This window comes from Carcharodon carcharias, chromosome 34, assembly GCF_017639515.1.
Source record: "Carcharodon carcharias isolate sCarCar2 chromosome 34, sCarCar2.pri, whole genome shotgun sequence".
NCBI lineage: Eukaryota > Metazoa > Chordata > Chondrichthyes > Lamniformes > Lamnidae > Carcharodon > Carcharodon carcharias.
The window spans coordinates 20536360-20562870 of record NC_054500.1 but is presented as its reverse complement, the minus strand read 5'-3'; the positions used below and the strand labels follow the sequence as shown (position 1 = coordinate 20562870).

General features: G+C 45.4%; 1 protein-coding gene across 3 annotated transcripts in view; it reads right to left on the bottom strand.

Annotated features, from left to right (window-relative positions):
• Positions 1–25805, bottom strand: part of LOC121272483 (inositol-tetrakisphosphate 1-kinase-like) — a 54736-nt gene extending 28931 nt beyond the window's left edge. The window contains exons 1-3 of one of the 3 annotated variants that reach the window (XM_041179081.1): positions 25386–25805; positions 21576–21693; positions 9672–9696 (exon numbers count right to left, since the gene is read on the bottom strand). Coding sequence is in view for 1 of the 3 variants with exons in the window: in XM_041179080.1 (XP_041035014.1) it covers positions 9672–9696; positions 25386–25480 (120 nt within the window). In the remaining 2 variants the exon portion in view is untranslated. The remainder of the gene's footprint in view (positions 1–9671; positions 9697–21575; positions 21694–25385) is intronic. The other 2 variants (XM_041179080.1, XM_041179082.1) reach the window with 2 other exon arrangements.
• Between the last annotated feature and the right edge of the window lie 706 nt (positions 25806–26511).

The following is a 26511-nucleotide window of genomic DNA, read 5'->3' as shown; positions in this document are numbered from 1 at the left end:
AAAAGCTTGTCTCAGTAATGGTGACTGCATAATTATTGGTTGGTGCAAAAACCCATCTGGTTCACTAATGCCTCTTTAGGGGACGAAATCTGCTGCACTTACCCAGTCTGACCTACATGTGACTCCAGACCCAAAGCGATGTGGTTGACTCTTAACTGCCCTCTGAAATAGCACTCTCTTGCCCTCCTGGGGCGAGAGGGGTTTTTATGAGGAAAGGTTGGGCCTATACTCATGGTCATTTAGAAGGATGAGAGGTCAGCTTATTGAAACATATAAGACCCTGCGGGTCTTTGACAGTGTGGGTGCCAAGAGAATATTTTGTTTTATGGGAGAGACTATAACCAGGGGGCACAATTTAAAAATAAGGAACCTCTCATTTAAGATGGACTCATAGACATTCTGCCCATCATGTCCATGCCAGTCAACAAAGATCTGATTACACTAATCCCATTTTCCCAGCGTTTGGCCCACAGCCCACAGAGATGAGGAGAATTTTTTTCTCCCAGTGGGTCATTAACCTGTGGAATTCTCTTCCCCAGAGAGCAGTGGAGGCTGGGTCACTGAATATTTTTAAGGCCGAGGTAGAGAGATTCTTGATCGACGAGTGGGTCACAGGTTATAGGGGGTGAAGAGGAAAGTGGCGTTGAGGCCACAATCAGATCAGCCATGATCTAATCAAATGGCGGAGCAGGCTCAAGAAGCCAAATGTTTTATTCCTGCTCCTAATTCGTATATTCGTATTTTCATGTGTATGTTGAAGGTTTTGGGCAAAAGATGCAAGAGGAATAGTAATAAGCTGGAATTCGCTGCCTATGAGAGTGGTGGAGGTGGAGACGATGAATGATTTCAAAATAAAATTGGATGGGTGCTGAAGGGGAATAAACTTGCAGAGCTATGGGGGATAGAGCGGCTGGATTGCTCAACAGAGAGCCGGCATGGACTTGATGGGCCGAATGGCCTCCTTCCATGCTGTAATGACTCTATGACTTATTGATGTGGCTATTGAGATGATTGTGTGCCCCACATTGTGTTGTACATTGTTTGATCGCTTTTATTTTACATAGATTGGGCTCAACAAAAGCAAAACTGAAATTCTAGTTTTCAACACAAACTGGGCTTGGGAAAGCAGAGACCCCAAAGCTGCAGCTTCTCGGTTTCTGACTGAGGTCTGGCTCTTTACACCTACACATATGTACAAATCCTCGGTGCAAGGCACTGAATAACAGAAGGACAAAATCATCCAGCATAAAGTTAGGAGAAAAGGAAGGCAAGAGGGTGCCCATGAGCAAGAAAGAGGGAGGGTGAGAGAGCACGGAAGGGTGTGAGAGAGAGATCGATCAGGAGGGCGAGAGAGTGCTATTTCAGAGGACAGTTAAGAGTCAACCACGTTGCTTTGGGTCTGGAGTCACATGTAGGTCAGACTGGGTAAGTACAGCAGATTTCCCTCCCTAAAGAGGCATTAGTGAACCAGATGGGTTTTTACACCAACCAATAATTATGCAGTCACCATTACTGAGATGAGCTTTTCATTCCAGATTTATTTAGTGAATTAAATTTAAATTCCCTCAGCTGCTGTAGTGGGATTTGAACTCAAGTATCTAGATAACACAGCTGTCAAGATTACTAGTCCAGTAACATAACCACTGTGCCACAGTTTCCCCACCTTTATACCTGAATAAACCTGTAGCTGATGTAATCAATACCAATGATAACGCTAACCTCATGAATAACTTTTGTTAACCAATTGTTTGGATAGATCAATTTCTGTTTGTATTTTATGAATCACTCGGCCAAGTCTGGAGTTGTTAACTTTGGACTGGTTCCAGAAGCAGTTTGTTCAAAGCTCAGAATCATCACTTTGATATCAATCAGCTCACTTAGCCATTGCCGAATTAGTTCATAGTGCATTAAACCGCACCCAGGGCAAAAGAAGGATCACTAAGAAATGTTCTTGTGAAGATTTGTCCTGTAATAACCCTGTGATCCAACTCGTTAACAGCACCGTCTCTTTCTTTTCCCCATCCCAGCACAGGCACAATGGGCTGAATGGCCTCCTTCTGAGCTGTGTCATTCTAGAATTCTGAAGACCACATTGTGTGCTGGGATACAGCAGAGGCAGGAACCTTCACAAAAAGTACCTGGATATGCAGTTGAAGTGCTGTGACCTACAAGGCTACACGCCAACAGCTGGAAAGTGGGATTAGGCCAAGTGTCCTGCATGAGCACGATGGGCTGAATGGCCTCCCTCCAAGTTGTAAACTTCTGACTTCAATGCATCTCAGTTGAGAAGAGAAGGTTGAGAGGGGATTTGACCTAGGTATTCAAAATCACGAGGGGTCTGGACAGTGTAGATAAGGAGAAACTGGTCCCATTGGTTGAAGGATCAAGAACCAGAGGGCCCAGATTTAAGGTGATTGAAAAAAGCAGCATCAGCGACATGAGGAAAAACCATTTTCACGCAGCGAGTGGTTAGGGTCTGGAATGCGCTGCCTCACAGTGTGGTGGAGGCAGGTTCGATGGAGACTTTCAAAAGGGAATTGGATCAGTGCCTGAAGGGAAAATATTTGCAGGGCTATGGATAAATGGTGCGGGAGTGGATCCAGCTGATTTGGTCTTGCAGAGAGCTAGCACAGAAACAATGCACTGAGCGGCCTCCTTCTGTGCTGCAGTCATACTGTGGTTCTGAGAGGCCAGGCAGTCTCTGATGTCTAGGCCGATCTTCACGGCCTCTCCTGCGGTTTCCACACCCCGGCAGGGCTAACTGGACAGAAACCAGGCCTGAGGAACGTCAAACCTTATCTCAAGGGGACTATGGCTTGTTGTACAACTCCATCTTAGACTATTGTTACAATCCTTGGCCAGATCCCAGGATGCCAGGGGGAGAGCCAGTTAGGGAACAATAACATTTTGTTTAAAGTAGATAAAAATAAGGAACCTCTCATTTAAGATGGACTCATAGACATTCTGCCCATCATGTCCATGCCAGTCAACAAAGATCTGATTACACTAATCCCATTTTCCCAGCGTTTGGCCCACAGCCCACAGAGATGAGGAGAATTTTTTTCTCCCAGTGGGTCATTAGTCTGTGGAATTCTCTTCCCCAGGGAGCAGTGGAGGCTGGGTCACTGAATATTTTTAAAGCCGAGGTAGAGAGATTCTTGATCGACGAGGGGTTCACAGGTTATCGGGGGTGAAGAGGAAAGTGGAGTTGAGGCCACAATCAGATCAGCCGTGATCTTATCAAATGGCGGAGATTCAAGGTACCTGCTTTTGGAATAAAGCCACAAGATTCAATGGGCTTTGAACAAATGAAAATGAACTTTACTATACAAGTTCAGAAAGATAAAACAATTTACAATATGTATCTTATGCTCTGATATTCAGATTAAGTAGGAGATACGTGAGCCAAGCACACCACACAACAGGGTAAATGACAGGTGCAACCCCAGAGTCCATGGATTTCTCAAGAACCTACCCTGACGTCAGTCATATAATCTCGTTGAAACTCTGCCTCACAAGGGATTCCCAGCTTCACCTTCAAAGACCTCTCCTTGGAATTCTCTCCAAAACTTGCTCCCACTCGGATGGGCTTTAACAATGACCCACCTCGCAGGGTTTCAATCTCGCCTGCTGAGATCCCTCCTCCCTGGATTCCTGACTACACTCAACACTAACTCACACGCACACTTTCAGATCTATAGCCATGCCAAGCAGAACACCACCGGCTCCAAAAGGGTACCTTTGCCCCAACGGCCCTCTTTACTTAGTATGTCCCCCGCAGCTCTTTCTTTAACTTAACTTAACTGGGCCCTGTTCCTGTTCCTGTCCCTGTGACACTTGCAGTCTGACTTCCCGAAACTGACTGCTCAAGGAGCACTGTCCACTGGCACTTGAACTGTTCTGGTGACCCATCAAAACACTCCCAGAGGGCCCCACCCTTGTTACTAGGTAGCAGCCAATGTAACAAGCATTGATACATCCTGTGCCTGAAATATTACAATCTCCGCAGACTGTTAATTTAGCACCCAGGGACACAATGGTCAATGATTTCATGACACTATCTAATCCCATCCTTAAGGGGGAATTGAACTTGGATCATTTCTGTTAGAGGTGCCATCATTTGGGTGACATTAAGCCAAGGGCCTCCCAAGTAGTTGTAAAAGATCTATTTTAGACGCTCGTTCAAAGAAGAGCAAGTTCTCCCTGCTGCCCTGCCAATATTTATCCCACAACCAACACCTAAGGACAGGTTATCTAGTCATTTACCTCATTCCTGTTTATGGGATCTTGCAGTGCACAAATTAGCAGGGTTTTTTTTATTGTTCAAGTAAGATTGGGCATTCTGCATCATTACTGGCATAAATTCTTAACAAAGCCTCACCCACAGGTTCCCCAAAAGTGGTCAGTTATGTGGAAAGAGGGAATAAATTCTCACTTTCCATAGACGATGCTTCTCCGGGGTTGAAGCACTATTAACAGGATAGAATACAGGGAGATCTGATCTCTGCTGAATGTCATGAAGAACTAACAGGACACTAGTGGGATTCGCAGCTCACCCAAGTCAAATAGCCAGAAATCGTAAATTATAGTTACATGAATTTTTCTGTTTAGTCAGTTTCATTATTCTGACCCACACTAATGTTCTTCCTGTTGTGTATCTCCGGTTTTTAAAAAATTAATTCACGAGATGTGGACCTTGCTGTCAAGGCCAGCATTTGTTGCCCATCCCTAATTGCCCCTTGAGAAGGTAGTGGCGAGCTGCCTGCTTGAACCACTGCAGTCCGTGTGGTGTAGGTACACCCACAGTGCTGTTGGGGAGGGAATTCCAGGATTTTGACCCAGCGACAGTGAAGGTACGGTGATATATTTCCAAGTCAGAATGATCTATGGCTTGGAGGGCAACTTGTAGGTGGTGGTGTTCTCATGCATCTTCTAACCTTGTGCTTCTAAGTGGTAGAGATCGCAGGTTTGGAAGGTGCTGTTGAAGGAGCCTTGGTGAGTTGCTGCAGTGCATCTTGTAGATGGTACACACACTGCTGCCACTGTGCGTCGGTGGTGGAGGGAGTGAATGTTTGTGGATAGGTTGCCGATCAAACGGCTGCTTTGCCCTGGATGGTGTTGAGCTTCTTGAGTGTTGTGGGAGCTGCACTCATCCAGGGAAGCGGAGAGTATGCCATCACACGCTTGACTTGTGCCTAATGGATGGTGGACAGGCTTTGGGGAGTTAGGAGGTGAGTTATTCACTGCAGAATTCTCAGCCTCTGACTTGCTCTTATAGCCACAGTATTTATATGGCTAGTCCAGTTCAGTTTCTGGTCAATGGTAACTCCCCCAGGATGTTGATAGTGGGGGATTTAGTGATCGTAATGCTATTGAATGTCAAAGGTTAGATTACCACTTGTTGGAGATGGTCCTTGACTGGCACTTGTGTGGCGCAAATGTTACTTGCCACTTATCAGCCCAAACCTGAATATTGTCCAGGTCTTGTTGCATTTGGACATGGGCTGCTTCAGCATCTGAGGAGCTGTGAATGGTGCTGAACATGGCGCAATCATCAGCGAACCTCTCCACTTCTGACCTTATGATGGAAGGAAGGTCATTGATGAAGCAGCTGAAGATGGTTGGGCTGAGGACACTACCCTGAGGAACTCCTGCAGTGAAGTTCTGGAGCTGAGATGATTGAGCTCCAACCATCTTCCTTTGTGCTCGGTATGACTGTAACCAGCGGAGATTTTCCCCCGTGATTCCCATTGGCTTCAGTTTTGCCAGGGCTCCTTGATGCCACACTCGGTCAAATGCTGCCTTGATGTCAAGGGCAGTCACTCTCACCTCAAGGAGTTCAGCTCTTTTTCCATGTTTGAACCAAGGCTGTAATGAGATCAGGAGCTGAGAGGTCCTGCCAGAACCCAAACTGAGCGTCAGTGAGCAGGTTATAGCTAAGCAAGCTGACCTGAAAGTGCTTGTGGCTGAGATAAGAAAAGCACCTTTCACACCTTCAGATGCCAAGTGGCACCGTGATCCTCTACTCCACTGGTCTTCCAGGACAATGGTCCAAGCAAGATGCCTAGTCACACAGAGGCCGTGTGGAACTTAATCCCTCACCATCACCCCCCCACCCCCACCCACCAAACTGTGACCCACTGCCATATTCAGCCTTAAGCCCTTGATGGATCAACCACCCTCTTCACCTCCACCCATCCACCCTCACAAGCTGCTTTGCACTTACCACTAAAAGCTGCCAAGTGACCTGGTCTAGATCACTTCCTCACTCACCATAGAAGGGAAAGAGAGCAAAAGAGACAGCCAGAGAGAGAGCAAGAGCAGGCGAGGGGGAGCAAGAGCGAGAGCGGGGGCGAGGGTGAGGGCGAGGGAGACCGCGGGCAAGAGTGTGAGAGAGAGCCAGAGAGAGAGAACAAGCAAAACGAGAGAGTGTGCAAGAGAGCGACAGTCAGAGAGAGTGTGAGGGAGAGAGAATGAGCAAGAGAGCAAGTGAGCAATAGAGAGAGAGAACCAGCAAAACGAGAGAGAGCGAGAGAATGAGAAAGCAAGGACGAGAGAGAGAAAGAGAGAGAGAATGAAAGAAACAAGAACAAAGAGAGAGAAGCTGAATAGAGAAGGAAGACAAGGGAGGGTCACAACAGGAAGCAGAAAAGGAGATAAAGAGAGAGAGCAGTGACAACAGAACATTGTAATAGTTTACACTTCAATTGACGTCATTCACTGTGAAACAGTTTGGAACACCCAAGGCTCACAAAAATTGCATTAGAAATGAAAGCTCTTCCTTTAAATCACCTCAGCACCCTGTCAGACCTCAAACGTCAGGAGACAAAAGGAGCCAACCTGAGCTGCAGGTGTGGGGGACGTGAAGAGAATTCGGCAGCAGCTTGTCATGGCAGGGACAAATAAACCCGAATGACACCTTCCACCCTCTTGCCTGGTGGAGCAGTGAACCAGCTGATACTGTGTCCTCTGTGCCTGACACCAGCACAATGCCTGGATGAAGGGAGGCACTGCAGCACAGAAAATATCAACAATTTTTAAAAATGGCAGAAATACCAGCTCCTTCAGCATCAGATTCTGAGGGAGCTCAGCAGGGCAGATGCCGAGGATGTTTCCCCTTGTGGAGAAACCTAAAACTAGGGGGCACAGTTTAAAAATAAGGGCTCTCCCGTTTAAGACAGAGATGAGGAGGAATGTCTTCGCTCGGAGGGTCATTAGTCTGTGGAATTCTCTTCCCCAGAGAGCAGTGGAGCATTGAATGTATTCAAGGCTCAGTTAGGCAGAGTTTTTATTAGCAAGGGGGCCAAGAGTTATGGGGAACAGGCAGGAAAATGGAGTTGAGGCCACAGTCATAGGAACGGCCTACTCCTGTTCCCATTTCTCACGATCTGGTAAAGAGGCTTCATTATAGCATCCAGAGATAAGCGTTCAGCACCCAATTTGCCTGGCATAGCCCAGTTCCATTTATTTGGTGAGCCTGTGACTTTAAAAGGGACAAGCCAAAATTAACAGCTTAAAAGATGGGTGGTTAAACCAAAGCCTAGTCAGCCCTCTCAAGTGGATGTAAAAGCTCCCTTAGCTTTTACTCAAAGTTCTCCCACAGTGTCCTAGCTCAATAGTCATCCCTCAACCAATGTTACTCAAAAAAAAGCAGATCACCTGGTCATTTATCTCATTGCTGTCGGTGGGAGTTTGCTGTGCGCAAATTGGCTGTTGCGTTCCCAGCGATTACGCTTGGGGGGAAAAAAAAACATTTTGGGACTTCCTGAAATTGTGAAAGGTGCTACCTAAATGCAGGTTGTTTCCCTAACATCGACAGTCTCGCCCAGATTCCAGAATGACCTGGAACAATGCCACCAGAGTCTGCTGCCAGCCAGTCTGATCCAAAACATTATCCCCTCTTTTCAGAAGCCGATTCGCCTGTTGCACAAGTCAGTGTTTAACCTTTGCACAAAAATTGTACATCGAGAAGGATAAATTGTGAATGTTAACTTAAAGTAAGGCAGGATAACAAGGCCAGGGGTTACAAATAAGAACTAAACAATCCAGCACATGGCAAGCCACATATTGGAGTAATATAAAATCTACCACACAGAAACAGGCTCAACTGGTTGATGCTTCCCACTAGTCTCCTCCCACTCCTCTTTATCTTACCCCATCAGCGTATTCACCCATTCCCTTTTCACAATCAGTTGCACTCACTTTCAACCACCTACAGTTAAAAAACATGTTTGATTTTGATATTGTGCATTATTGAACCAGTGAAAAGATTTATGAGGATAATACCCAAACTGAGAGGTTAGGCCTATCAGGAAAGGCTGAACAGGCTAGGGCTCTTTTCTCCAGAAAAGAGAAGGCTGAGGGGTGATCTGATAGAAGTCTTTAAGGTTAAGAAAGGGCTTGATAGAGTCGGCATAGAGATGAAGGCTCTACTTGTGGGGGGGACCAAAACCAGGGGCAATAAATGCAAAATGATGGTGTGTGTTATAGTTGAATCGGGGAGTCCAAGTTGCTGTGGTAACATGCACTTTTACATGCATGTTGCAGCCTGGAGCTATGGATAGTGATGGTAGAGGCTCCAACTTTCTTTCCATCACCCAGCTGACCAGGAATCTCTCCCACTCTTTCAACTTGCCATTGGCGTGTGTTGGAAGGATTTGCAGGTTGATATTCAACCTGTTTGGCTGCGTTGTGAATACACCTTCCTTGACCAACAGGAACTGGGGTTTGAACCTGGAGCTCCTGGCTCAGGCAGGTACACTACCCACTGCAGCGCAAGATCTCCTACAAATGCAAGATAATCAGCAATAAATCCAATCGGGAATTCAGGAGAAACTTCTTTATCCAGAGAGTGGTGAGAACTCATTCCCACAAATAGTGTAGATGCATTTATGGGGAAGCTAGGGATAACGGAATGAAAGGCTATGCTGATGGGATGAGATTAAGGGGAATGGAAGGAGATTTGTGTGGAGAATGAACACTAATATTGACCAAATGGACCAAATGGTCTGAAATACTTCATAATTTTCCAAATACCCTTTCCTGTATTAGTGAGAAACGTACACATCCCATTGTCAAATATCTTGTCAAATTAGAGTAGACCATATCTGTCAAGCCACATTCTGCATTAACCCTGAGACAGTTGAGTCCTGAGTTGCTATCAATGCCAGGAACTCCAATTGGCCAAAAGGTAAAATGCAAAAAAAAAACACTCAGCAGGTCAGGCAGCATCTAAGGGGCGATGGAAGGTACAGTTAATGTTCTGGGTCGATAACCTTTAGCCAGGAACTAAACAACAATGAAAGGTCATTAGCCTGTAACATTAACATGACCTTTCATTCCCACTCTCCCTCCCTCCCCCTGCCCCGTGCCACACACACACACACACACACACACCACCAGCCCCCCCTGGAGATCCCTTCCTAACAGCATGGTGGGTGGACCCAGACTAGATAGATTGCAGCAGTTCAGAAAGGCAGCTCACCACCACCTTCTCAAGGGCAATTAGGGATGGGCAACAAATGTTAGCCATGCCAGTGATACCCAAAGCCCATGAATTAATAAAAAAATTACAGCAGAGTAAATCTTCACCATGGAAACTAGCTACAGCCTTTGGGAAAGAGAAGCAGTTTCACCAGGGATAAAAGGTACAAGAAACAGCCGTCACTCACCTGAATGACTTCGATTCCTCTTGTCCTATGGAACAAAAGAAAAATCTGCATTAAACTTTTAGCCAATTTATCATGACTGAAGTGAAGCAGTAACTCATGTCATTCATTAACTGACCTTTTGGCTACACATAAGCGCAAATGCATATGACACATAGCTCAAATTTGCAACATACCCAGCATATTACAGAGAACTCGCTGACACTATATCTTAAGGCAGACTAGCTTCACCCCAATCAACTTAGTAGTTTAACAAGTTAGGTGTCAGTCTAGGCTTCGTACCAGCACTCTCACCTCTATGGCAGAAGGACATGGGCTCGCACCCCACTCTAAATTCATGAGCACATAATCCAGATGAACACCTCCGTGTTGCACTGAGGGAATGCTGCACTGTCAGAAGTGCCATTTTTTGAATGAGATGTCAAACCCCAGAGGAAAGATCCCACAAGACTACTTGATGTAGGGCAGGGGAGTTCTCCCTGATGACCTGGACAATATTTCTCTCTCAACCAATATCACTAAAACATTTACTGTTGGTCATTAACCACATTGCTGTTTGTGGGAGTTTGCTGCGTGCAAATTGACAGCCGTGTTTCCTACATTACAACAGCCAATGAACTTCAAAAGCACTTCAATGGCTGTAAAGCACTTTGGGGCATCTTGAGGTTGTGAAAGGTGCTATATAAATACAAGTTCCTACTTCTTTGTAAACTCAGAAAGATACCAATTCAATTTTCCTGTCAGTACAGGGTTAGATATACTAAGTCAATGGGATAGTAACAAGGCTCTTCCTTATCCAAATGGGTGACTCTTGACCGTCAGTCAAACAACCTTTCCCCTGCCATCTGCAATTTTTTGTAACTAATAAGCAGGAGCGTTCAAAACATTTTATGTTAACGCCAATAACAGTTCTCCCAGATGTTGCTCAGAGCATTGCCCAGGAGATTGAACTTCAGTCTCAGGAGGCTCAAGGCTTTTATATTATGGATCCAAAAAGAAAGCAGAGCAGATTCACCTCTTGCATGTACATTAAGGGGCACAGTAATCGAGAGGCTAGGGCAGGGAGCTAGCAACATGGAAGTTGTGGGTTCAAATCCCACCAAGGCAAATTGAGGAACTGTGAGCAGGGATCAGAAATAATGACCACAGAAGTTTCTAGATTATTAAAAACCCAACTGGTTCATCAATGTTCTTCAGGGACTGCCCAAAATATCCCAGTTTTGGATGGATCATGTGACCTTTGGTCATACTTAACAGCAACAAGAACCTGAGTTTATTTAACGCTTTCAATGTAGGAAAGCATCGCAAGATTGTCATCAATAGAAGCATTTTTGACATGGAGCCGCAGGAGAGATATCAGGACAGGTGCCCAAAGGTTTGGGCGAGGGAGGAGGAAAGGTTCAGGGATGGAATTCCAGAGCTTAGGGGTCAGGCAGATAAAGACCAATGGTGGGGTGAATAAAATTGGGGATCCGCAAAGGGGCGAATTGGAGGGGCGCAGATATCTCAGCGGGTTGCCATGTTGGAGGAGGTTACAGAGATAGGGAGGAGTGAGACCACGGAGGGAATTCTCTATAAACAAAACAATCAAATGAGGGCCTCGACCCACTTCAGAACAAGTCTGAAAACTATGAAGAGAATCTTTGCAGCTCCTCCTAGTCACTCCTACATATTACAGAGCTCTTGCTGGGTTTCCCTAGAAATCCTACTGGGCGTTGGACCACCAGTGATCAAACTCCACAGCCAGGGTTTTGAGAGTGGCAGGGTTTCCCTTCCTGCCATCCGAAGAGTCAGGAGGGAACACATTGCCCTCCAATACTGTCTGCCCCGCAGTGGTTGGACACTCCAGCGAGCGTTAATTGGCTGGAAGCAGGACTTCCACCATTCACTCAAGAGGAAGCCCCGCCTCAAGAGACCTGCCGGCCAATCTGGTTGGCCAGCAGCTCTCTGGTCCCTAAAGCGCCAGAACCTGCAGTGGACAGGACTGGGGCTGCATGGAGTCCCCAGGGCCCAAGTCCCCGGAATCCCAGGAAGAGGTAAGTTTTGGGGGTCTCAGGTAGGGGAGGCCTGGGAGAGTAGGCAGAGGAAGTTTGGGGTGTCGGTGGAGACACCGGCAGAGGAGGGAGGTCCTGCAGTTACCAGACTTTAAGGAGAGGGCATCACATGTTAAAAGGGGGATGCTGATGGAGGTGCCCTTCCTGCCCGAGGCCTGAATCCGATTATTTTCGGATCTCCCCCATACCCTAGAACTGCTTCCACCAGCCTAAAAACTGAGGCTGCCTAATCATGTGATGATTTTTCTAACTCCCCTGTTACCACTTCTTTAATAATGAACTCCAGCATTTTCCTGGCAACTGATGTCAGGCTAACTGGCTATGGTCCCTGGAGTTCTCTCTCTCCCTTTTTTGTTGAATAGCGTTGTTACATTTATTCCCTCCAATCCACCCGGACCATTCCAGAATCTGGAGAATTTTGGAAGATCACAATAAGCGCATCCACTAACTCTTCAGCAACCTGCTTTAGAAGCTTAGGATGCAAAGCCATCAGATCGAGGGGGCTTGCTGACTTTCAGCCTCTCTCCCTTTTGATATACTTGTAGAAACTCTTATGATCTGTTTTTATATTGCTGGCTAGTTTGCTCTCAGGAGGTCTTGTGATGCAGTGGTAGCATCCGTAATCTCTGGGCCAGAAGATCTGGGTTCGAGTCCCACTTCAGGACTTGATAGGCATGGAAGGTGTGTTCATAACATGGTCAAACTAGCTGATTATCAGCCTGTCAATCCTTCCAATATTCCGGATAAGATTGGGGGTGTCTCCTGGTCAGTCATACTGCAGAAGGCAACAGCAAACCGCTGCAGTACTTTGCCAAGCATAATCATGGACCAAACCAATGGAAGTCCAAGGTCACCACTGCCATCTTAAGGCATGGCAATGATTCCTGGGATGAAGAATTGGAGCTATGAGGATAGATTGGAGAGGTTGGGACTGTATTACTTGGAGAAAAGGCTGAAAGTTAAGTAGTGAGCAACTGTTCCCACTCAACAGAATATCAAAAACCAGAGGGCACAGCTTCAAAATAATTTGCAAAAGGAGTAAATGTGATGCGAGGAAAATTGTTTTCACCCAGAGAGTGGTTGGAGTCCGGAACAAACTTCCTGAAAGGGTGGTGGAGGCAGATTCGATCGAGGTATTCAATTATTGGATTGTTAGCTGAAAAGAATGAATGTGTTAGGTTACCAGGATAAGGCAGGGGAGTGGGACTAGGTGGAATTCTCTTTCAAAGAGCCAGTGCAGACTCAATGGGCCAAATGGCCTTTTCCTGCACTGTAAAGATACTGTGATACTGTAGTATCTAGAGGAGGAGGGGGGGGGGTTTACTCTCATGTTATTTTCTCTCGATTTCTTCATCAACTTTTTGATAATGCTTTACTGACATCTAAACCTCTTCCTGTTGTCAAGATTACTACTCTTGCGGCAATTTTACAGCCTCTTTTGTTTTAGTCTAATAATATCACCAACCTCTTTAGTTAGTCATGAATGGATCTCTCTTCCAGTGGAGGTATTATTTCTCAAAGGAATGCAAGACATGCTATTAAGTCTAGCAAACCTCCCATGGCTTTGCCTGTGGTAAGTTTGATGGTTTAGAAGAGTAGGACATTAAGGAACATGCAAGATGTTATTCTGCTGCACCCTTCCCTATCTCTGTAACCTCGTCCAGCTCTACAACCTGAGATCTCTACATTCCTCCAAGTCTCACCTCTTGGGCATCTCCGGTTTCCATCAATCCAACACTAGCAGCCATGTCTTCAGCTGCCTGGACCTCAAGCTCTCAAATTCCTTCCCTAAACCTCTCATACTCTCTGTCGCTCCTAGAAGCCATTGCTAACTACCTCGTTGACGAAGCTTTTGGTCACCTGTCCTAATATCTCCTTATGTGGCTTGTCGGGTTGCCAACTGTGATTAAATGTATTCCTGGAGGTTGTATCACATGACTTGCCCCCACAATCCAGCCATTAGTTGGCCAACACATCCATCCTTGTGACGCACTGCTTTCTTATACCAAACGGAAAGCAAAAAGACTCATTACCCAATTGGATGATGCTTGACTTCAGCCGAACTGCCTTTTACCCCCATTTTCAAAGAAAATGACAAAATAAAAGTATTTTTCAATGTCCCGATGATTTTTCTCCAGGGTTGCACAGAGCAGCGTCCTGGAGATTGATCTTCAATTCCTGGAGACACCAGGCCAACCCTGGAGGGTTGGCAACCCACATGGCTCAGTGTCGAATTTTGTCTGCTGACACCCCTGTAAAGCAACTTGGGGGATGTTTTGCTACATAAAAAGGCACTAAATAAATGCAAGTTGCTGCTGCTAAGGCAAAGGTGGTGTCCAGTATGACATGTCCCTTTAAGGCCTCTTGGTGTAAATGTCCTGTGGTTAGGGGTCAGTTGTTCAGAGAACAATAAAGATGGCTGAAGCAGGAAGTAAAATAAAGATGCCAGTGTTGTGATTAAGTACATTCTTCTAAGGTACCTTTATTACAGCAAATGACAACACTTAAGGTTAACACTAGCTGCTGCGAGTATCAACCCTTGCTCCCTATTGAGCTGAGAAATGGTGCATTGAGAAATAATTGCACCAGGAGCTGACAGACAACCTAGAGCCTAGTTCAAAGTCAACACCTTTGGAAAAGGAGGAAAATACAAGTGGTAGCAGTGTATTACAGTTCATTCAGGCACTCTGTGTTGCTGTGGCAACATGTATTTTTACATGCATGTTGTAGTCTGAAGCTATAGATAGTGATGGTAAAGGCTCCAACTACCATCACACGGCTGACCAGGAATCTCAGCCACTCTTACCACCCACCATTGGCGTGTGTTGGAAGGATTTGTAGGTTGATATTCAACCTGTTTGGCTGTATCATGAACACACCTTCCTTGGCCATCAAGTCCTGGAGTGGGACTCGAACCCAGAGCTTCTGGCTCAGAGGTAGGGGTGCTAACCCACTGTGCCACAGGATCTCCACTGGATAAAAGGAGGGGCATAATTTTCAAAATGAAAAGTAGAAACTGAAGGCAACCCAAATACAATGTTTAATTTTGCAAAATATCCTTCCCAATTTGATCTCCATTTTGTAGTTCCTAAAGGTTGTGTGTCTTGAAAGGGTGATTGCACCACGTGCATTTATATAGCACCTTCCACAACCTCTGAAATGCTTTACAGCCCAATTAAGTACTTTTCAAGTGTCGTCACTGTTGTAATGAAGGAAACATGGCAGTCAATTAGTGCAAGGCAAGCTCCCACAAACTGTAACAGCTTGTATTTATATAGCACCTTTAACATAACACAGCATCCCAACACATTTCACAGGTGTGATATATAGCACAATTTGACAATTGTTTTAAGGGGCGTTTTGAAGGAGGAGGGAGAGTAGAGAGGGGCAGAGAGGTTTCAGAAGGGAGTTTCAGAGATTAGGGCCCAGGCAGCTGAAGACACGGCTGCCAATTGTAAAGCAATTAAAATTGGAGGTGCTCATGAGGACAGAGTTAGATGAGTGCGGAGATCTTGGAACATTGTAAGGTTGGAGATTATAGAGATAGGGAGGCAGTGAGGCTATGGAGGGATTTGAAAACAAGGAAGAGAATTTTAAAATTGAAGTGTTGCTTATACCAGGAGCCAATCAGCACAGGGGCGATGGCTAATGAGTAATGTGGTAATGACCAAGATAGTCTGTTTTAACGATGTTGGTTAAAGGATAAATATTGGTCAGGACACTAGAGGAGAATTCCCTGCTGTCCTAAGAAATTGTGCCATGGGATCTTTGATATTCACTGAAGAGTTGGTTTAACATCTCATCCCAAAGATGGCACATCTGACGTTCTGACAGCGTTCTCTCAGCACCACATTGAAAGTGTCAACCTAGCTGGAGTGGGACTTGAACCCAGAACCTTCCTAGAGGCGAGCACAATGCCATTGTGTCCCAGCAATACAGTGCGGTGGAGTCAGGGTGATGGTGTAGTTGTACTGTCACTGAACTAATATTCCAGAGACTCAGGGTAATGCTCTGGGGATCCAGGCTAAAATCCCACCATGATAGATGGTGAAATTTAAATTCAATTAAAAGTCTGATGATGACTGTGAAACCATTGCTGATTGTTGTAAAAACCCATCTGGTTCACTAATGCCCTTTAGGGAAGTAAAGCTGCCATCCTTATCTGGTCTGGCCTATATGTGACTCCAGACCCACAGCAACGTGGTGGACTCTTAAATGCCCTCTGAACAAGGGCAATTAGGGATGGACAATAAATGCTGGTCTAGCCAGTGGCACCCACATCCCATGAATGGATTTTTAAAAAAAGTCATCTTAATTTTGGAATTCACATGGATGGGTCATCCCTGTTCGAATGAATTACTGATCAGGTAAAACCTTTATAGGTTCCGGAGGACTATCAAAATCTGACGGCTCACAATTGTAAGATATTCAGTCGAGTCATGCCCTTGAGGCACTGGCTATGATATGTGGGTGCTAGCAGCCTCCCAAGTACCAATAATATATTAAGTATGATCATTTTCCCCTCACAGCTCTCCCGGGCCCAGTGGTTGCTCATGGCTTCTCTTGCTTGGAGAATTATGTTGAGCTTCAATGGAGGACAGAATATCCCAGCAGTAAGGAAAACCCTCTGTTGAAAACCTTCAGTTCTGATGAACATGGCGGTGGCCCCATTATCACAGCCCAGCAACAGAGATTGGCTGTCCCAATTAGGAATTTCTTAATGGATTCAACAGAACGGACAAGAGAACATTACAAAAGAAATTGCAGTAATGTTATTAGATAATCCCAGAGCAGAAGAAGAGGGATGTGAATAGGGCGGGAAAGAGAGGATTTGGGGGGCTCTTCCATCATGATGTTCATGTACAAACTACACGAGACCTCCAAAATATTGACCATTAGCTGATCCTATTCTTTGGGTGTCACCAGACACCAACGTGTGAAAAAAGCATACTTATTCACGAATATTTTAATGTTAAGGAAGTTATGTTAAACTTGTATAGAACACTGGTTCAGCCTCAACTTGAGTATTGGGCCCAGTTCTGGAAAAGATGTGAAGGCATTAGAGAGAGTGTAGAAAAAAGTTCACGGTCCCAGGGATGAGGAACTTCAGTTACATAGATAGAATACAGAACTTATCCTTGGAGAAGAGAGAGGAGATTTAATAGAGTTATTCAAAATAATGAGGGCTCTGGACAGAGTAGGAAGGGGGAGACTGTTCCCACTGATGGAAGGACCGAGAACCAGAGGGCCCAGATCTAAAGTAACTGGAAAAGAAGCAATAGCAATGTGAGGAAAAACTTTTATCAAGCAATGAGTGGCTAGAATCTGGAATGCACTGCCTGAGAGTGCAGTGGAGGCAGATTCAATCATGACTTTCAAAAGGGAATTGGATTATTATCTGAAAAGGAAGAATGTGCAGGGCTAGAAGGAGAAGGCAGGAGAATAGCACTAAGTGAATTGCTCTTTTGGAGAGCCAGTATAGACATAATGGACCAAATGGCCTCTTTCTGTGCTATAACAGTTCTGTGATCTTTTAAATCTTCTAATTCACTGCACTAAGCGGCTGACACAAGTTGCGAAAAACTTGTAAGCACCAATACCCACCCCCACCCCCACCCCCACCCACCCCCCCCCCCCCCCCCCCCCCCCCCCCACCCACCACCCCCCCCCCCCAACTGCTGAACAACAACTCGCATTTCTATGGCACCTTTAACATAGGAAAAGGTACAAGGTGCTTCACAGGAGCATTATCAGACAAATTTTATCTCATATTAGGGCAGATGACCAAAAGCTTGTTCGAAGAGGTAGGTTCTAAGGAGTGCCTTGAAGGAGGAGAGAGAGGTAGAGTTGGAGAGACTTAGGGAGGGAATTCCTGAGCTTAGGGTCCAGGCAGCTAAAGGCGCGATCGCCAAAGGTGGAGCGATTAAAATCAGGAATGTGCAGGAGCCCAGAATTAGAGGCGTGCAGGGATCTCAGAGGATTGCAGAGCTTGAGAGAATCGCAGAGATGGGCAAGGGTGAAACTATGGAAGGGTATGAAAACAAGGATGAGAATTTTAAAATTAATACGTTGCTTAACCAGAAACCAGCAAGCACAGGGGTGGTGGGTGAATGGGACTTAGTGCGTGTTCAGGCACATGCAGCAGAGTTCTGGATGAGTTCAAGTGAATGGAGAGTGAATGATGTAAGACTGGCCAGGAGCAATACAACAGTCAAGTCTGGAGGTAACGAGGGCATGGATGAGGCTTTCAGGATTCAATGAGGAGTTAGGCAATGTGATTGGTATTTGGGTGAAAATGAAAAGAACAGCCCAAAAAAATCTCTTCAGACACAGCCCGCATTGGGAAGGAGTGAATAAGGAGAACAAAATGTATAATTGTACAGCTGGATGACTTCAGTTTGCTTGTTACAGCAGCAAGCTGCATGTACATGGCCAGAAATAAGGCAGAATACCAGGTAGGCCATGTGGGCCAACATCAGTAAGCACAGGTGCCAACATATTGTACAACATATAGAAAAGCATTTTGCCATAATTCAAGGCACAAAGACACTTGTGGGGCTTGATACGAAAGAACATAGGATCAGGAGGAGGCCATTTAGTTCCTCGAACCTATCCCACCGTTCATTTAGATCATGGCTGATGTGTGATCTTACTCCATTTTTGCCCCATATCCCTTAATACCTTTGGATAACAAAAAATCTATCAATTTCAGATATAAAATTAATTGATCTAGCATCAATTGTCATTTTTGGAAGAGAGTTCCAAACTTCTACCACTCTTTGCATGAACAGCTGTTTCCTAATATCACTCCTGAAAGGTCTGGCTCTAACTTGTAGATTGTGCCCACTAGTCCTAGACTCCTCAACCAGCAGAAATAGTTGCTCTCTATTTAACCAACATGTTCCCCTTAATATCTTGAAAACTTCAATCAAACCATTCCTCCATCTTCTACATTCCAAAGAATACATTTCTAGTTTGCGTAATTTCACCTTGTAACTTAACCCTTTGAGTCCAGACATCATTCTAGCAAATCTATGCTGCATTCCATCAAAGGCCAATATATTCTTCCTAAATTGTGATGTCCAGAACTGCTCGCAGTGACTCCAGGTATGGACTAACCAGGGCTTTGTATAGCTGAAGTATGACTTCTAACTGCTAATAGGATCATAAGAACATAAGAACTAGGAGCAGGGGCAGGCAATTCAGCCCCTTGAGCCTGCCCCGCCATTCAATACGATCATGGCTGATCTCATTTTGGCCTCGACTCCAAGTTCCCGCCCTCTTCCCATAACCTTTCAACCCGTTACTAATTAAAAATCTGTTTATCTCCTCCTTAAATTTATTCAGTGTCCCGGCATCCACTGCACTCTGAGGTAGTGAATTCCACAGATTTACGACCCTTTGAGAAAAGTAATTCCTCCTCATCTCTGATTTAAACCTACCACCCCTTAGCCTAAAACTACGGCCTCTCATTCTAGAATGCCCCAGAAGGGGAAACATCCATTCTATGTCTACTTTGTCTATCCCCTTTAGCATCTTATATACGTCAATTAGAGCTCCTCTCATCCTTCTAAACTCTCGCGAGTATAGGCCTAAACTGCTCAATCTCTCCTCATAAGACAAGCCCTGCATCTCTAGAATCAATCTAGTGAACCTCCTCTGAACCGTCTCCAATGCAACTACATCCTTCCTCAAGTAAGGGGACCAGAACTGTGCACAATACTCCAGGTGTGGTCTCACCAATGCCTTGTACAGTTGCAACAACACTTCCCTATTTTTATCCCCTATTCCTTTAGTAATAAATGCCAAAATTCCATTTGCCTTCCTTATTACCAGCTGTATCTGCATACTAGCTTTCAGCGATTCATGCACGAGGACACCCAAATCCCTCTGCACTGAAGCATTCTGAAGTTTCTCTCCATTTAAATAATAAATCGCCTTTTTATTCTTTCAACCAAAATGGATAACCTCACCCTTATCCACGTTAAACTCCATCTGCCAAATTTTGGCCCATTCACCTAACCTGTCCATATCCATTTGTAAATTTCTTATTTCTTTGTTGCAACTTACTTTCCCACCTATTTTGGTGTCATCTGCAAATTTAGCTATAGTACCTTCTATCCCTGAATCCAAATCATTAATATAGATTGTAAGTAGTTGGGGCCCAAGGACTGAACCCTGTGGCACCCCACTAGTTACAGCTTGTCATCCAGAAAAAGACCCATTTATCCTGACTCTCTGCTTTCCATTGGTTAGCCAATCCTCTATCCAAGCTAATATATTACCCCTAACGCCATGTGATCTTATCTTGTGTATTAATCTTTTGTGCGGCACCTTATCAAAGGCCTTCTGGAAATCCAGATATACTACATCTACAGGATCCCCATTATCCACTTTGCTTGTCAAAGAACTCTAGCAAATTAGTCAAACATGATTTACTCTTCATAAAACCATGCTGACTCTAATGGATTGCATTTTGACTTTCCAAATGCCCCATTACTACTTCCTTAATAATGGATTCCAACAATTTCCCAACGACAGACGTCAAACTAACTGGTGTACAGTTTCCTACTTTCTGCCACCCCCCCCCCCCCCCCCCCCCGCTTTTTGAATAAGGGTATTATACTAGCATTTTTCCAATCCACTGGAACCTTTCCAGAATCCAGGGAATTTTGGAATATTATAGCCAATGCATCCACTATCTTCACTGCCACTTCCTTTAAGATCCTGGGATGTAGGCCATCAGATCCTGGGTTTTTTTTCACCCTTTAATCCCAATAGTTTGCTCAGTACTTTATCTCTGGTGATGGTGATTGTTCTAAGTTCCTCCTTCTCTATACCCTCTGCACTATCTGTTACTTTTGGGGTGGTACTAGTGTCCTCCACTGTGAAAACTGAGGCAAAATATTGATTAAGCGTCTCTGCCATTTCTGCGTTCCCCACTATTAACTCCCCAGTCTCATCCTCCAAGGGACCAACATTCACTTTAGCTACTCTCTTTCCTTTTATATACTTGTAGAAGCTTTTGCTATCAGTTTTTACATTTTGCAATAGTTTTCTTTCACAATTTACCTTTGCTCTTTTTATTTTTTTTTTCAGTAATCCTTTGATGATCTTTAAAAGATTCCCAATCTTCCAGCCTGCCACTGACCTTTGTGATTGGGTATGCCTTAGTTTTTGCCTTTATGTTATCTTTAACTTCCTTGCTTAGCCACAGATGCTTTTTCCCCCTCTTAACATCTCTCTTCCTCTTTAGAGTATATTTTAGTTGGGAGGAATTGAATATCTCCTTAAATGTCTGCCACTGTTCATCAACTGTCCTACTTTGTAGTCTTACTACCCAGTCCACTAGGGCCAAATCTGCCCTCATGCCTATGTAGTGCCCTTTGTTTAACTCCAGAGCACTAGTGTGGGACTCAAGTTTCTTGCTCTCAAACTAAACTTGAAATTCTAGCATGCTATGATCGCTCTTCCCTAGAGGATCCTTCACTATGAGATCATTAATTAATCCCATCTCATTACACAAAACCAAATCCAGAATAACCTGCTCCCTGGTTGGTTTCACAACATATTGCTCCAAGAAACAATCTCTAATACACTCTATGAACTCTCCCTTGAGGCTACCCTTGCCAATTTGATTCAAGCTAGTTGGTGAAGTCGAAACAAAGGCACAGCGCTTTTCTTTATTAAGAGTGTTTATTGACTTATTCAGTCTCACAGCTGTCCTCTCAATCTAGTGTCCCAGCTATCCCCTATTTATACTCGTTTGAGCAAGTGAATAAAGCAAATTAACAGCCCCTTAAAAGGGCACTATAACTAAAAACAAAAACTTATCAAAATTAACTTAAAGTACCATTTTGGGGCTGATTATGCAGTCCAGCCCCTGTGGTGGCCATCAGTCACAAAAGGCCTCTAGCGTACTGGTGGACACTGTACACTCCTTCTCCAGGGACACCCAAGCACGAACGTAGCTGCAGAAGAGAGGCAGACAGTTGGGTCGAATGACTCTCTCAACTGCCCACTGCCTGGGCCAGTTAATGGCATCTCCTATTTATATGTGCTCAAAGGCAAGTAGTGCCCATCACCTGTTCTTCTAACCTTAACAATGCAATTGGCAAGACAATAACAATAACCTCTTGTACTTCAAGTCTCTAGGTATAAAGGTCAGCATTCCATTGGCCTTTCTGATTATTTTCTGTACCCACTCATGATATTTTAATGATCTCTGTACTTGGACTCCCAAGTTTCTTCATATACTTTTCAATATACTTTGATCTATATGTGTTAGGTCCAAGCGACTAGCAGTGTTCAGAACAAAAGAGAAATTAAACAGTGAACGTTCAAGTCAGCTACTCTAACAAAATTGAAATGCAGAAATGGTCCAGAATTTCCCAGCAGGATTACTTTTCCCTCTCATACCCTGTGCCACTGACTGTCTCTGGCACAAGGTTCCAAGGACACAAGTCTAGTTAGAATCAGCAGAAAATTTGTCTGCGGGTCTATCCTTGTTTCAATCTGTATCGATTGTGTGTGCAGCACTGTCGCCTGAGTGAGGACATAAATACGATCATACAAATTAGGTGCAGGAGTAGCCCAAAGTCATGGGAAGATGGTGGTGTAGTGGTAATGTCACCAGACAAATAACCCAGAGGCCCAGGCTAATGCTCTGGGGACATGGGTTCAAATCCCACCACAGCAGCTGGTGGGATTTAAATGAATGATTGTGGAATTGAAAGCTAGTCCTCAGTGATGGTGACCATCAAACTACCATCAATAGTCGTAAAAACCCCACCTGGTTCACTAATACCCCTTTTAGGGAAGGAAATCTGCCATTCTTACCTGCTCTGGCCTACATGTGACTCCGGAACCACAGAAACGTGGTTGACTCTTAACTGCCCTCTGAAATGGCCTGGTGAGCCATTCAGTTCAAGGGCAATTAGGGATGGGCAACAAATGCCACCAATGCCCACATCCCACCAAAGAATACATTTTTAAAAACCCACTCCAATGACGTCAGCGCAAATTGTTGCGAGTGCACTGCACCGTTGGAGGTGTTGCTTTTTCAACTAAAAAAAAAAATCGGTGCTACATTAAACTGAGCCTGCCCTCTCAGGTGGATACATGGGTAAAAAGTGCCACAGTACTCTTTGAAAAGGAGCAGGGAATTCCCTGTGGAGTCCTGGTCCAGGACCTATGTTTCATCAAATATCAACAAATCAAGGGTCTGTGCTTTTGTTAACAGAGCCAGGGAGAGTGGCTAGGTTATGCTGCAGTTTACCATTTCCGATCCCAATTCAGTTCGCAATGGGTGATAATTCACAATGGGAGTAAGGAATCAAGAGAGGGAACGTGTGCTATGTGGACTGCTGTGTTAATTAAGCAAGAGGTTGAGGGATTAATGCGTGTTTAGGATCTGGAATGAGCTGCCTATTAGGGTGATTCCATCACAGCCTTCAAAAGAGAATTGGATAAATATTCAAAGGAGAAAGATTCGCAGGGGGTGGAACTAATGGGAATCGCTCCTTGAAAGAACCAGCGCAGACTCAATGGCTGAATGGCCTTCCTCTTCGCTGTACTATCAAATGATTACTTTTGAAGTGGCCTAGCCAACAATGCTCTCATATCCCATGAAGAATAAAAAGGTGATCAATAGTTGCAAGGAGTCCCTGGGGAGTGGGTTAACTTTGTATTGTATCAATGGGTGGTGGGGGGGGGGTGGTAATTACTATTGTAATGTCGGTAAGAGTAAAGGTCTGACATTATCAATAGTTCGAAGGAGTCCCTGCAGAGGGATCAAGGGTCGCAGACAAGTGGAAACACCATTGCCTGCGAGTTCCCCTCCAAATCTCTCACCATCCTGACTTGGAACTATATCGCCGTTCCTTCACTGTCGCTGGGTCAAAATCCTGGAACTCCCTCCCTAACAGCACTGTGGGTGTACCTACAACACATGGACTGCAGCAGCTCAAGAAGGCAGCTCACCACCACCTTCTCAAGGGGCAATTAGGGATGGACAATGAATGCTGGCCTAGCCAACAATGCCCTCATATCCCACGAAGAATAAAAAGGTGGTCAATAGTTGCAGGGAGTCCCTAGGGGGTGGGTTAACTTTGTATTCTATCACTGGCTGTTGGGGCAGGATCCCTCTCACACAAAAGACTTTGAAGAGCAGTCAGGTGGGCACCTACTTAGACAGAGCCCGTACAGAACTGAAACCTTCCAATCTGGCTTTGCGATCAGTGGAAATGACAAGCAGCATTAACTCTTGCCAATTTAATCTCTTATTGGTCGGGTTTTTGAAACTGTCAATAAGTTTCACAGCTCATGGTAAACTCAACCTCCTGGAACAAAAGGAGGGCTGCATTGTCCAATTGATTCAACACACAAAAGAAAGACTGAACTGTTTGAGAAATAAGAAAAACCTCTATTTGGCAGCAACGATTGTGCAAGCACCTACTTCAGCAGGTTTCCTGTGTTAACTAGGATGTGGCTGTATGAAGTCATCCACAGCAAGTGCTTATCAATGCAGCCTTTAAGTAATGAGCTGGTTTCTACCATAAATGCATCAGCATTTATAGGGGGTCCCCGGGCAGTGTGTCAGTATTTAATGGGGGTCCCCGGGGAGTATGTCAGTATTTACAAGAGACCCCCAGGGAGTGTGTCAGCATTTACAGGGTGTCCTCAGAGAGTGTGTCAGTATTTACAGAGTGTCCCCGGGGAGTGTGCCAGTATTTACAGGGGGTCACGGGGAGTGTGTCAGTATATAAAGGGGTCCCCGGGGAGTGTGTCAGTATTTACAGGGGGCCCTCGGGGAGTGTGCCAGTGTTTACAGGGGGTCCCCGGGGAGTGTGTCAGTATTTAATGGGGGTCCCCGGGGAGTGTGTCAGTATTTACAGGGCGTCCCCGGGGAGTGTGTCAGTATTTACAGGGCGTCCCCGGGGAGTGTGTCAGTATTTACAGGGGGGTCCCCGGGGAGTGTGTCAGTATCTACAGGGGGGTCCCCGGGGAGTGTGTCAGTATTTACTGGGGGTCCCCGGGGAGTGTGTCAGTATTTACAGGGGGGTCCCCGGGGAGTGTGTCAGTATTTAGAGGGGGTCCCCGGGGAGTGTGTCAGTATTTACAGGGGGTACCCGGGGAGTGTGTCAGTATTTACAGGGGGTCCTTGAGGAGTGTATCTGTATTTATAGGGGTCTCTGGGGAGTGTGTCAGTATTTACAGGGGTCCCTGGGGAGTGTGTCAGTATTTACAGGGGTCCCTGGGGAGTGTGTCAGTATTTACAGGAGGCCCCCAGGGAGGGCGTCCATATTTACAGGAGGCCCCTGGGGAGTGCGCCAGTGTTTACAGGTGGACCTGGGGTGCTGTGCCAGTATTCACAGGTGGACCTGGGGTGCTGTGCCAGTATCTACAGGCGGATCTGGGGTGCTGTGCCAGTATTGACAGGCGGATCTGGGGGAGTGTGTCAGTATTTACTGGGGGATTGTGTCAGTAATTACAGGGTCAGGGATGTGGGGTTCCCCAGGACTGTCAGTGGGGTCCTCAGGAGTGTGTCAGTCCAGTGCTTACAAGATGCTCCCTAACCTACAACCCATCCGCAAAGACAGAAGAGTTCTTAAAGCTCTGAATCTCCAGGGAAGAAATGAAAACAGATCCCACCCATTCTTACCGACAGAGATCAGCGAAGACCAGAAAATTCAGCTTCCTCCTTTTCTTATCGCTCAGGCAGAATCCCACTCGTTTTGCTTTGAGCCATGTTTGCATGATTCAACACTTCTGGCTACAAGCGGTAAACGTCTTCCCTTGGGGTGAGATCTTTTAGCAGCAAGTTAGTTGCACCTTGATTGATATAAAAGCTGTGAAGAGGGAGGGAGGGGCGGGCGCTCAGTCATTCCAGCGCATGTTAATCATAATTGATCAATTTCACCTCTCCCATTCTTAATAAAAAAGGGCCAAAGTCTGATTGCTTCCCCACTCCGTCAATATCTTTCCTCCTCCGGAGGGACCCAACGAGCAGCAGGTCCCAGGAATACTCTGCTTCCCAACTCATTCTCTGGCTCCCAGTCTCGGCGCCGCCCCCTTGGTGTGTTTCACCAAATCGTTACAATCCCCCAGTGTTGCAACATTGAAAACCACAAGCCACGCCTTCCTGCGTGGGCGCAGGCATAAGCCCCGCCCCCTTCAAGGTATTTGAAAAAGGGCTGAATTTATATAGCGCCTTTCACGACCATTGGGCACTTTTGCAATTATGAAGTGCTATTTGAAAGTTCCCTCACTGTTGCAATGTAACAAACACAGCAGTCAATTTGTGCACAGCAAGCTCCCACAAGCAGCAATGTGATAATGTCCAGACATCCTGTTTTTGTGACCTTGCCCACGGGATAATTATTGGCTAGGACGCTGCGGAGAACTCCCCTGCTCTTCTTTAAAATGGTGGCCATGGGATCGTTTACATCCACGCTAGGGCACACAGGGCCTCGGCATCTCATCCGAAAGTTAGCACCTCCAACAATGCAGCACTCCCTGGAGTGTTAGTCTAGACTTTTGTGCTCAGGCCATAAACTTCTGCCTTGGAGGTGAGAGTGCTCCCCATTGAGCCACTGCTGACACATTTAATCATTGGTATTGGACACTCTGTAGCTGTCAATCAATCTGAAGGGTGGGAGGAATAATGGAAACAAGAGGTGGATTGAGGAAGTGGGAGTTTTGCTGCCGTTGAATCTGAAAAATCCTCCTAATTTATTTATGGTCCGAATGCCTGATTGGCTGACAGGCTACCTTATTATCCAATGGGT